A 13,639-nucleotide genomic window follows, 5' to 3' on the forward strand; every position below is an offset into this window, starting at 1 on the left:
TTGGTGGTCGCATACCAGCTGCACGTTCAGTGAGTGGAAGCACTTGCGGTTGATGAAGTCCACTGAGTGTAGCAATGGAGACCTGAGCGCTTGAAGACATAGAAACTGGGAGAATGAAATGCAATCTTTCCAGGAAGCTGGGTGTGAGGAAGTGTAGTCAAGATAGCTGTGGGAGTCGGTGGGTATAAAGTAAACAATAGTTTCAAAAGCACAACCTTCCATACTAGTGCTTCTGATATGTCTTTCTTTATCCTCAACTGAGGATTCCACTTCATAGTGGCTGACAGGGCACTCAACCATGTCCATTCACTTTTGCGCATTTCTGCTCTCACTCCTTCCCCTCCCTCCTAGAACCAGATTGGGGTTCCACTTGTCCTCACCTTCCTCCCCACCAACCTCCACATTCAACAGTTTATCCTCGCCATGTCTGATGCTTCCAGCGTGTGCCAGTACCAAACACATATTCCCTTTCCTTCCTTTTCAGCATCATGAAGGTATGTTCCATCCAAGATATCCTGGTCCACTCCTCAGTCACTCCCAGCGCTCCATCCCCTTCCCGTGACATCTTTCTATGCAAGGGTAAGAGATATAACACCTGCCTTTTTACCGCCTTCCTTCTCACCATCCAAAGTCCCAACCACTCCTCCTAGGTCAAACAATGATTTACTTGTACCCCTTTCGATTTAGTGTGCTATATTTGCTGCTTACTATGTGACCTCTACAATGTCCAAATGCAGGTTGGGTGGCGTCTTTGTGGACTAGATCTGTTCAGTCCACAAGCTTGACCCCAAACTTCTAACCACCTGCTGTTTTAATTCTCCACCTTGCTCCCACTCTGACCTTTCCATCTCCAGTCCCTTACAATGTTCCAGTGAAACTCAACACAAGCTTGAGGAGCAGCATCTCATCTTTCAACTAGGTAGTTTAAAGCCTTCCAGACTCAACAATGAGCTCAGCAATCTTATATTGTAAGCTCTATCCCCATTTTGTGTATTTTCTCTTCGCAGATTTTGTTTATTTCTCTTTTTTTGTATTTTTTTTCCTTTCAGATGGCAACTGTTCATGATTCTGCCATTCACACCTCCTCGCGACATTTTTTTTTGTTTCTTGACCTGGTTCCATTTCATCTTGTACCATCAATTCCTTTGCCATTTAATCTCCTGCCTTCCACCCTTTCACAGACCTCCCGTTTGTTTTTTTTGTCATCTTTCCCACTTTCACTTGTTTAAAACATATTAATCTCCCCACTTTTGATGAAAGGTTGTTGACCTGAAACATTGACCCAGATTTTTGTAGTTAGGTCGAGTAGTGAGGCCTTCAAAAATGGCAGGTGGGATACAATTCTCGGATTCCTGCCACCATTTCCATATCTGGCAATTTTGGCTGGTGCGCGATAAACAAGAGAAAAAAGAAATCAAAACCAGCCTGCACTCCTGCCCTTCCAGCTCCATTGCTTGGTAGGGCATTTCAGACACATGCAACAACCCCTCTCCACCTCAATGTTGATGGAGTTGGACCCATTCTGTTAATATATGTGGTTCACAGCACCTCAGAGTTGAGAACCATGGGGGTCGCTCGTTATGAGTTGGCAACCAAGAGAAAACAGCCGTTCTTACCTTACCATAAAGCTGTCAGTCAACTGCAGCCATTCGTGGTTTCAATTTCAAAAAGCTTTTATCTAGTTTAGACCTCTTAAATTCTTATGTAAATAAACACACACCAGCATTGAAAAAACACATCAAAGAATAACTTGTTACAAATTGATCAAGATGATAGTCAGACAAAGCCTGCACTCCCCCCTGCAGCTGTCAAAATTTCCTGCTAAGCTATTTGGATTAGTCATTCCTGAAGCTCAGCCAAGCATTCATAATGAATTCATCTGGCAACTGTATCAACAGAAGCAGACACCTTTTTTTCCAGATGACCTCAGCATGAATGCTAGACTTGGGTCAGCAGACTATGTTGACACAGCTGCAGAGGGGAGAGCAAGCTTGGTTTTGACATCTCTATTACTTTGTAATAAGTTATTATTTCTTTGTGTTTTTTTTCAAAGCCTGTGTGTTTACTTGCACAAGATTAAGAAGTCTGAAATCAATAAAAGCTTCTGACATTAAAACAATGAATGGCTATGATTTATTAACAAATTTTAAGAAGTTGTAAACCGAAAAGTTTTTATCAAACTATCTTTTCAAAGTCTCTGCTTAAGCTGTCAGTTTCAGGAACGTTTCAAAGACTTTCCAAATGGCCCATTGGTTCTGTCCATAGTGGATACCGGGAGAGTGGGTGTGGAGGATGCATGGGGAGGCATTGAAGGGGCATGTGGGTAATGGAAAGGACATTGGGATTTGAGGAGGCATGTGGGATATGGGAATTGTGGCCGGGTGGGTGCCTAGCAGTCGTGATTACAACTGGGCCAATGCCCTAGTAAAAGGAGGCAGGCATTCAGCCTGCCAGCCTAGCCATCTGCCTGCCTCAGTTGTTGCCTCAGTCCTGCCTCCAGAGTCAGCAGCCCTGACTTATTCTCACCCTGTCGCCCAGGAACAAAAAGATGGAAGCCAGGAATTATCTCAATGCAAGGTCAGGAACTTTCCCAACTGGCCCTTCCCATCTCTTCAACAAAAATCCAGCCCGTTAGCTCTATTTCTCTCTCCACTGATGCTGCCAGACCTGCTGAGTATTTTCAGTATTTTCTGTTTTTATTTCAGATTTCCAGCATCTACAGTACTTTGCTTCTGCTTGTGTTTCAATGGTCTGCACACTGCACATCTGTACGCATGAGAATAGTTAGCTGATGAGCATACAGGAGGACTGGTTGTACAACGAAATGGTATACATGAGTTATTAGCTTCAGGTTTGGAGAGAGCAGAAAGTATGTTGAGGATTAAGATGATATGCTGAAAATTAACTTTCACAAATGTTGACCCCACAAGAAAAATTTGATTTTATGGATTGTATAGTATTTTTTGTTTTTTTTATTGTAGCTAAATTATGATGGCTGAGGATATGCAAGCTTCTCTTTCAGGTAATTAGATGAGATTAAATACTGAATTCTATTTGTTTGTTTCTCTCTAGATGCCATTGGTTGTAACATGGATTCCAAAGAGGACAGCTTAAGTTCCCTGAATCCAGTACTAAGAATAAGCCAGCTGGATGCTTTTGAACTGGATGGAGCCTTAGAACAACTCATATGGTCCCAGTTTACCCAGTGTTTTCAATGTTTCAAACCCGGCTTGTTAACACACTTTGAGCCAGAACTGAAAGCCTTTCTACAACTTCTGTTGTGGAGATTTACAGTCTATTCCAAAAATGCAACAGTTGGCCAGACACTTCTGAATATCAAATATAAAAATGACTTATCTCAGGGACCAAAGTATCAGCCAATGAGTAAACATCAGAAGTTATGGTATGCGTTATGCACCATTGGGGCGAAATGGTTGCAAGAGAGAGCCCATGATTTATTCAGTCATCGCTCTCCAGAGTCAAGTATTCACAAGATGAAATATTTCATCACTTTTATAGTTGGACTTTTGAAGGTGGCTGGACTACTGAATTTTCTTATCTTTCTTCAGAAGGGTAGGTTTGCCACATTTCCAGAACGACTCTTGGGAATCAGAGCAATTTTCTCCACACCTCAGGGTTTTCGTCAAGTTGGCTTTGAATACATGAATCGAGAACTGTTATGGCACGGCTTTGCTGAATTCCTAATATTTCTTCTGCCATTGATCAATGCAAGAAAACTGAAAACAGCTGTCTCATCGTGGTTCCTTCCAGTAGGTCATCGCCATGATAATGATGGCACACTAGCTATCCACTGTAAAGAATGTGCCCTTTGTGGTGATTGGCCAACAATGCCTCACACAATTGGTTGTAAGCACGTTTTTTGTTATTACTGCATTAAAAGTAATTACCTATCTGATGCTTACTTCACTTGCCCAAAATGCAACAGTGAAGTCCAAAATTTAGTACCTTTGACACCTGAAGTTCACAAGTCAGTCTGATTCAAATATGCTTAACCCCTAATTTTGGGATTTGAACACATAATCTGGATTGACATTTTGATGCAATATTTCAAGAACAGCTGAATTGTTGAAGATGCCATCTTTTGGATAAGAGAAAATGTGGCCACATTTACCTCGTTAGATGGATGTGAAAGATTACATGGTACTATCTGCAGAGCAGGTGGTGACTGCTCCTAGTATCTTAGCCAAAGTTGTTCCCTCGATCAAACCTATCATTATAAACAGATTAGGCTGTTTAATTTGCTATTTGTAGAAACTTTCAGACATCCTGAGGACATCATAAATACAATTATTTTCGAAATAAGATAAAACATGTACATTTTTGGCTGCAGAAATACAGAAATCTTTTCTAAATAATTCACTGCAGAAATCATTTACCTATCACCTCTGTATTTTGCTATCTGTCAGTTAAGACCAAATTGTATTGTTCCTGTTCCTTTACTAGTGATTACAGTGTGTGACCTTTTTGGGTTTTAGAAATCTAATGTACTCAATACGTAAGTACATGAATGAAATTGAACATAATTTCCTTGCCAAATGACTATTGTGCTAATACTTTGTGCATTACTAGAGCATAGTCATTTGTTTTGATTAACTTGAGATCCTTTGTACCAAGCATCTTAATTTCATCTGTAACACATGGAAATTCTTGAAAAATGTCCTCAATATACTCTGTATTTGCCTGCCGCCCCAATTTATTTGCTTTTAAAATTCACTGTTCATTATACTGAATCCTGTATTACAACTATATTTGAGTATTCAATTTGTTCTAACCTAAACTTTGATGATGGAAAAATAACTGTTTCTGTAGTGAAATGATGATAGAAAAGCAGTGAAAATAGCTGGAGGAGCTGTTGGTACTATTAGCCCACCTCCCTCATAAAATTTTACAACACAATATTCTTCTTGGTCCATTTTGCCTGCCCTGAGAGTAAACATGTTTCCCATATTCTTTAAAAATTTTCCTTTTCAAATATTTATCCACTTCCCTTTCAAAGTTATTATGGATTCTGCATCTAACGTGATTTCTGGTAAGATAATCCATTTCCTAGCAACGTTCAAAAAACATCATCTAGCCTTCCCTTTATTTTGGTGATTTTAGTCTCCTCACCAAAATTTCTAATAATCCTTGTAACTAAAGCCTCAACGTGGTGTATATATATCTTACATCTCCTGTACCGTCTCCCAAACCTCAACATTGTTTATAACTTAGTTTCGTTAAAAGGGGCATCGAATACAAAACCTACAGAAATGATTGGTTTCACAACCGGTCTAAATGTTTAGGATTTGGTGCCTTAAATTATAAACAAAGATCTCAAATGACCCCTTTTATGTTTTTACAACTTTAAGAGTGGGATAAAGATTTTATTGAACTCCCGAATCTATCTGCTCTTTAGAGTTTGACCATTGTGTATATATTTTGTCTCTTTATTCTTCATCCCAAAATAGAACACTCTAAATTTAATCCAACATTCATTAACTCATCTACTAATCTATATGCTCCTGAAGTCATTTCAGGTACTCTTAAACAATGGTCATCATATTTGTGCCACCTGCAAATTTTGATGCTGTTCCCAAGTTCAAATTACTTAAATATTTCAGCATAATTCTCAACAAGTTTTCTATAAAAATCTCAATACAAAATTATTTGGTTACTAAATTGGTCCAGAAATTGCTAAGCTTTGCATCTATAGATGTCAAAATTACTTCCATAATGGTATAGTATGAACTTGGGCTTTAAGACATAATGAGTTGGGGTCACAGTGATTGTGTGGAAGCAAGAATTAAGGCAGGCTAACTAATTTTATTGAGGTGGAAGAGTGTTTCACCAGATGCTTTTATTTTATCAATGATCATTGCTTGTTTTAAACTTTGGGGGCGGAGGGTTTCGGGAAAAAAACAACTAATTGATGATCTTTGAAAAATCTGGGAAAGGTGGAATATTCATTTTAGAAGTGCATTCATTGGCAGTTACTGTATCCATTTGCATTAATAAAATGGTGATTCACACAAATGTCTACTATATTAAGTTTAGTGTAATAGTTCATTACTTATGAGAGAAAATATGTAAACACTATGTATAAAGCTCTGCAGGAGAAATAGAATGCATTCTCGGACAATTTATATTTCCTGTAACCAGTAGTATGAATCAGTCCCTTCATTTATTATCACCCAAAAACACTATTGTGACTGTTCTTGCTTTGAGTTATATTTTTCCATGAAGTGTATCACCTAAAAATTCATTATGTGAGGGCATATACAGCAGCTTTTCCTTCCAGTCACTGGCAGTAAGTGATACATCAGTTTTCCTGAGAAAACCAATTTCATTGCAAATATGCAGTAATTTCCAATCTTACTGAATTGAGTTGGGGGAGGGGGAAGCTAACAAACAGTCCCACTATGAGGAATGTGAAAGAAGAAAAACACTGTGCTCAGTCTTTTAATGCAAAGGAATACCATCTGCTGTCTCATCAGTTTTGCAAAATAATCAAAAGGTAATCAGCCTGTCATTTCCTTATTCCTTCACTCATCAATTTAACTTTCTGTGCTGATCGTGCTACATGTAGATGATGTCCAGCAGATAAACCTCAATGTGTCTATCTCTTTAATAATTCATTATTTTAATCCATTCATTATGCATCACCTTTTTTCCCTTTTACTGTGAAAATTAGTTTCCTTTCTAAAATGATCAGGGGAAAAATGTATTTTGGACTGATAGTTCTAAATCATCCATGCTGCCAAAAAGAAATGGCAGTGTATATTTTATTAGAACACTAAGCTTTCCATGGCATTTCTCGTGGGTACGTTTAAGATGTAAAACATGGAGCTCATCACCATCTTCGATACCGTTATCTCTTGTGAGCTTAGCTTATCCAGGTGCTGGGTGTGAGGATAGGGAACACTTTGACAGGCTGCAGTGCTGAGTTGAGACTGATGTGCTTTATTCTTTCTGTAGTTGAGGATATTTGGATGTTTGTGAGACTTAGCCGCAACTGCTGCAGTTTGTATGCTAATGTTTGCAGTGTCTAGTATGTACAGCCAGAGGTTTGAACACCCAGCCCTACCCTTTAATAGAAGCTGGTCTGTGCTTCTCCATGCCTTTAAAAAGAAAGAACAAGAGGAAAGAGAGTATTACTTTATCAAGTTTTTCTATGTCAAATACTCTCCCACTTTCTCTTTATGTTCATCACACTCTCTTTCTCTCACTGCTTCCAGTGCTTTCTCTGTTCCTCTGGTGATCTCTGCCAACTGGAACCTTTTCCTTGATTAGTCTTGTCGTTTCGTCCAGCATTTCACATAAATACTAATCATAGAATGAGAGAGAGAGCAAGAGGTACACCAACACACGTTTACTTTTCATCTGTTTGACATGTGCATGTGTCCTTCACATCAGGCATTTAAACAATGTGCTAGAATTGGATTGGAAGGGTGTCTTTGGATATATGTATGAACATATGAATTAGGCATAAGCTATTCGACCCCTCGAGCCTGCTCTGCCATTTGATAAGATCGTGGCTGATCTGATTGTGGCCTCAACTTTAATTTCCTCTATAACCTTTGACTTCCTTGTTAATCAAGAATCTATCTAACTCAGCCTTAAATATATTCAATGACCCTGCTTCCCTTGCTCTTTGCGAAAGAGAATTCCACAGACTAACAGCCTTCTGAGAGAAAAAAATTCTCCTTGTTTCTGTCTTAAATAGGAGGATTCTTATTTTTCATGTCCCTAGTTCCAGACACTTCCATAAGGGAAAACATCCTCTCAACATCCACTCCGTCAAGTACCCTCTGGATCTCAGCCTTAGCAAATGAAGTGCAGCTGAGGAAACTGAGTGCAGACTTGGAGTTTGGTGAGGGGGGAGGTTGGTGAAGGAGGGAGGGAGGTGTTTGTTTTCTCATTCTATCTTTCTCACACTGTAGGATTTGGTTATTGCTCTACTACAGGAAAAGGAACTAGTTGGTGAGTATCTGGTGAGTGGCTAAAGCCTATTCCATTCCTAAGGTTTAAAATAGTATACAATTTGGTAGCAGAGTTAATAAAATATATTAAAAAGCATAAGTAAGTGAATAATATAATTAATTAAAACATATTAAGGATGGTAGGACAGGTGATGTGCCAAGGCTACAGCATGCGGGAGCTCCTGGATAATATTGTGATCCAGGGCAATCATGTCTGTAGTAATTGTGGCTCGAGGAACTTCAGCTCAAAGTCGTTGAGCTGAAGGCTGAACTGCAAACTCTGCAACACATAAGAGAGGTGGAAAGTTACCAGTTGCCTTGTACCAGGAGGCAGTCACACCACTTAGGATAGGGTCTTCTGATTTGGTCAGGGACAGGAGGGTGTGACTGTGACTGAGGCAGGTAAGGGGATGCAGAAGGCTGGAGTGCAGGAGTGTGAGCTTCTACAATTGTCCAATAGGTTTGAGGTTCTCTCAGCTTGTTTGGACGAGAGTGGGTGTTGTAGAGTGGATGAGTAACTGACCATGATACAGGAAGCCATTCAAGTTGGGGGAGCAAAAAGGAACATAGTGGTAGTAGGGGACAGTGTAGTGACAGGGATTGACATTGTTCTATGCAGCAAAGAGCAAGAGTCCAGACGACTGTGTTGACTACCCATTACCAGGGTTCAGGACATCTGATCACGGCTGGAGAAGAAATGGCAGTGAAAGGGGGAGGATCTCGTTGCCATGGTCCATGTAGGTCCAACAACATAGGTAGAACTAGGAAAGAGGTTCTGCAAAGAGAGTATATGGAGCTAGGTACTAAATTGAAAAGCAGAGCCTCAAAGGTTATACTCTCTGGGTTATTATCTGAGCTGCATGCAAATTGACACATGATATATAAAGTTAGAGATGAACACGTGGCTCAAAGATGGGTGTGGGAGAAGTGGTTCTGATTTGTGGGCACTGGCAGAAAGTGGGGACTGTACCGTTGAGACAGTCTACACCTGAACTGTGCTGGGACCAGTGTTCCTGTGAACTGCATATCTAGGGAAGTAGAGAGGGTTTTAAACTAAATAGTGGGGGCAAGGGATCAAAATTGGAAAGATGTGTTATATCAAAGAGTAGAGACAGGTAAGAGAGGAAAATAGTCAATGGGAAATAAGGGTCGGAGAATGGCAGGAAGGGACAGAGATGGAAAAAAACAAGAATCAAGACTAGATATCTCACAGATAACACGCTGACAAAGCTAAAGGCTTTGTATCTGAATGCACATAGCATTCATAACAAAGTAAACACATTTATAGTGCACATTGAAGTAAATAAACATGATCTGATACCCATTACATGCAAGATGACAAGCATTGGGTCCTGAATATTGAGGGATATCGGACCTTCAAGAAGAATAGGAAGCTAGGTAAAGGTGGAGGGGTAGCACTGTTAATGAAGGGTGGCATTTGTGCAACAGTTAGAGATGACCTTGATTCAGGAGAGCAGGATCTGGAATCAGTTTGGGTGGGTAAATCAGGAGGTGGAAGGGAGAGGGGAACTTGGTGAAATTACAATCACTAGGGAAGGAGTACTGAGCAAACTGATGGAGCTGTGGGCTGACAAGTCTCTGGGTCCTGATGGACTTCATCCTAGGTTCTTAAAAGAGGTGGCTAATGAGGTAGTAGCTGCATTGGTGTTAATTTTCCAAAATTTCCTAGATTCTGGAAAGGTTCTTCCAGACTGGAAAGTAGCAAGTATAACCCCTCTATTCAAGGAAGGGAAGCCAAAAATAGGAAACTATAAACCAGTTAGTTTGACATCTGTGGTGGGGAAGGTGTTAGAATCGATCATTAAAGAAGTTATAGCTGAGCACTTAGAGAACTCAAGGTCATCGGGAAGAGTCAACATGGTTCTGTGAAAGGGAAATCATATTTCACCAATTTATTAGAGTTCTTTGAAGTGGTAACCTGTGCTGTGGATAAAGGGGAGCCTGTAGATGTACTGTACCTGGATTTCCAGAAGATATTTGATAAGGTGCCACATCAAAGTTTATTGCGGATAATAAAAGCTCATGGTGTAGGGGTTAACATATTCACCTGGAAAGAGAATTGGCTGACTGGCAGAAAACAAAGACTATGCATAAATGGGTCTTTTTCAGATTTGCAAGATGCAACTAGTGGGGTCTGTGTTGGGGCGTCAACTTTTTACAATTTACATCAATGACTTAGATGAGGGGAACGAAATCATGGTAGCTAAATTTGCAGATGACACAAAGATAGGTAGAAAGTTTGTTGTGAAGGAGACAGAAGGAGTTTGCATACAGATATAGATAAGTTGAGTGAGTGGGGAAAAAAATCAGGCAAATGAAGTAAAATGTGGGAAAATGTGAAGTTGTTCACTTTAGCAAGAAAATTTTAAAAAGGCAGTTTATTATTTAAACAGAGAACGACTGCAGAATTCCAAGGTGCAGAGTGATCTAGGTGTTCTAGTATGAGTCACAAAATGTTAGTATGCAGGTAGAATAAGTAATCAAGAAGGCTAATGGAATGCTATCCTTTTAATATGAGAACAATTGCACATAAAAGTAAGGATGTTATGCTTCAGTTATACAGGGAAATGTTGAGACCTCAACCTGAATACTGTGTGCAGTTTTGGTCTCCTTATTTAAGGAATGATGTAAATGCATTGGAGGTGTTTTAGAGGAGGTTTACTAGATTGATACTTGGAATGAGTGTGTTATTTTATGAGGATAGGTTGAACAGGGCTTGTTTCCACTGGAGTTTAGAAATTGATGAGTGACGTAATTGAAGTATATAAGATCCTGAATGGTCTTGACAAGGTGGACGCGGAAAGAATGTTTCCCCTTATGGGTGAGTCCAGAATTAGGGGGCACTGTTTTAAAATTAGGAATCACCCTAAAAGGACAGAGATGAGAAGATTTTTTTGTCTCTGAGGGCTTGGAACTCTCTGCCTCAGAAGACAGTGGGAGCAGGGTCACTGAATATTTTTAAGGCAGAGGTAGATAGATTCTTGTTAGGCATGGGAATCAAGGGTCATCAGAGGTAGATGGGAATGTAGAACTTGAAACACAAACAGATCCACCATGATCTTATTGAATGGCAGAGCAGGCTCAAGGGCTGAATGGTCTACTTCTGTTCCTATTTCATATGTTCATATGATCTTATGTTTCAATAAGATCACCACCTCATTCTTCTAAACTCTAATTGATAAAGACCCAACCTGTCCAACCTTTCCTCATATGATAACCCCATCATCTAGGAATCAGATGAGTAAACCTTCTTTGAGCTGCTTCCATTGCAATTATATAGTTTCTTAAGGAGACCAAAACTCTATACATTTTTCAAGATGTGGTCTCACTACCATCCTGTACAATTGTAACAGCATTTCCCTACTTTTATATACCATTCACCTTGCAAAAAAAATGACATTCCATTTGCCTTCCTAAGTCAGTTGCTGTACCTGCAGATTAACATTTTCATGATTCTTGTACCAAGGCATCGAGATCCCTCTGTACCACAGAGTTCTGTAAGCTCTCTCTATTTAAATAATATTCGGCTTTTCTATTCCTCCTGCCAAAGTGGACAAGTTCACATTTTCCCACATTATATTCAGCATTTGCCAAATTTTTGCCCACTCACTTAACCTATTTATATCCCTTTTAGAGTCTTTTATGTCCTCTTCACAACTATTCTTCTACCTATCTTTGTGTCATCAGCAAATCTAGCAACTATACATCTGGTCCCTTCATCCAAGTCATTGATATAGATTGTAAATAGTTGAGACCCCAACACTGAGACCTGTGGCACTAAACTAGTTACAGCCTCCATAGTCTCTGCTTCCTGTTAGCTAAAAAAATCCTCCATTCATGCTAATATGTTATCCTGTACACCAGGAGCCTTGATTTACAAGTAATTCTGGGGTGTTATTGTATCTTCTACAATGAAGATAGACACAAAACATCTGTTCAACACTTCCACCATTTCCTTATTTCCCCTTATTAATTCCCCAGGCCCTCTCTCTCTCTCTGGAGGACCAATACTCATTTTAGTTACTCTTTTCCTTTTTAAATACTTGTAGAAACTCTTTGGGTAGAATTTTCCACTCGGCGTGCAGGCACAAGCTGGCAGGCTCGAGCGTAAAATAGCGCATGCCGATGTCAAGCGAGTGTCCTGATGTCATCGCACACTCGCGCGATATTTCAGTCGGCGGGCATGAACAAGAGTCTGCAGCGCGTCCGCCAATGATTAAGAGGCCCATTAAGGCCATTGAAGTAGCAATTGATGCCGATTTTTCACTGCCCATCCAATGTTACAGTTGGCAGGCAGGCAATTCAGCCAGGCGGTCTTTGCCTTTTTGAGAAAACCTCATCCAAGGGCTGGATGAGGTTTCCGAGATTCGTTTAAAAAAAAGATTAAAATGTTTGGACAGAATTTTCAGCATCCATATGTTGAGGTGACTCATTCTGATGCGTGGACATTTTTTCTGGATTTTAAATTCTGTTTTTATTGATTTGAAATTTGTCAGCTCCCTGAGGCAGCTCTTTGCCTTCAGGGGGCTTTCATTGCATGCTCCCCTACGCCCACACTGACTTCAGCGCTAGCCCTCCTCCACCCCCAACCCAACAGTGCTGAGCCTTTCAGCGCACCTTTCATGCTGGCTGGCCATTAATTGGCCAGCCAACGTGAAATTGCGGTCGGGGGCTAATCACAGTCAGTGATCCGTTCTGCGGCCACTGCCGGGCCTGCTGATCGCAGCCGCCTGCCGACCCAAAAGTTCTACCCTTGGTGTTGTTTTACATTTCTATCTAGCTTTCTTTCATACTCTAAGGGGTGCTATCAGCAAGCATTGGAGGGTGTATCTAGGGTCAAGACTGTTCATGGGGGTAGTAGGAAAAGCTGCCTGAGTGTCTAGCAAATGAGATGTAGAACTTTAGTTATTCGTTGATGGGATGTGGGTGTTGCTGGCTGGGCCAGTATTTATTGGCCATCCCTAATTGTCCTTGTTCAGAGGGCATTTGAAAGTCAACCACATTGCTGTCACATATTGGCCAAACCAGGTAAGGACAGCAGATTTCCTTTCCTAAAGGACATTAGTGAACCAGATGGGTTTTTATAACAATCGGCAATGCTTCATGGTCATCATCAGACTTTTAATTCCAGATTTTGATCGGATTCAAATTCCTCCATCTGTAGAATTCGAACCCAGGTCCCCAGAACGTTACCTTGGGTCTCTAGATTACCAGTCCTGTTACAATACCACCAACTCTCCTTACAATATGTCTGAGAATTAGATCCACAGAGTCTATATAAATTGCAAGTATTCTGATTGGAGAGATGTCATGAGTTGGTTCCTGCAGGGTTCTGTACTCTGTTACCTGCATTTTTCCCTCATCAGGCGCGCACAATTGGCGGGCCCAGGAGCAGTCAGGAAACAGGCGCCCAACCACCAATTAACAGCCAGCCAGCATAAAACGCGCACTGAAAAGCTCTTGCTGCCCGGGTGGGGGAGGGAAGAGGGTGGGCGACAATGTCACCATGGGCACTGGTGAGTGCTTTGAGAGAGCTCCTTGAAGGCAGACAGCTGCCTCAGGGAGCTGCTAACCTGCAAAAAATAAAGCATTAAAAAACTGCAAAAAATATCCATGCAGTACAATCAAGCACCTAAAAG

At 40.6% G+C, this 13,639-nt stretch overlaps 1 protein-coding gene across 3 annotated transcripts in view; it reads left to right on the plus strand.

Annotated features, from left to right (window-relative positions):
- Positions 1 to 6,042, plus strand: part of pex2 (peroxisomal biogenesis factor 2) — a 30,361-nt gene extending 24,319 nt beyond the window's left edge. For all 3 annotated transcript variants that reach the window (XM_041190590.1, XM_041190591.1, XM_041190592.1), the window contains exon 2: positions 3,073 to 6,042. In XM_041190590.1, coding sequence (XP_041046524.1) covers positions 3,090 to 3,998 — 909 coding nt within the window. In that variant the 5' untranslated portion in view covers positions 3,073 to 3,089 and the 3' untranslated portion in view covers positions 3,999 to 6,042. The remainder of the gene's footprint in view (positions 1 to 3,072) is intronic.
- The last annotated feature ends 7,597 nt before the right edge of the window (positions 6,043 to 13,639 follow it).

This window comes from Carcharodon carcharias, chromosome 6 (genome assembly GCF_017639515.1).
Source record: "Carcharodon carcharias isolate sCarCar2 chromosome 6, sCarCar2.pri, whole genome shotgun sequence".
In the NCBI taxonomy this organism is placed as follows: domain Eukaryota; kingdom Metazoa; phylum Chordata; class Chondrichthyes; order Lamniformes; family Lamnidae; genus Carcharodon; species Carcharodon carcharias.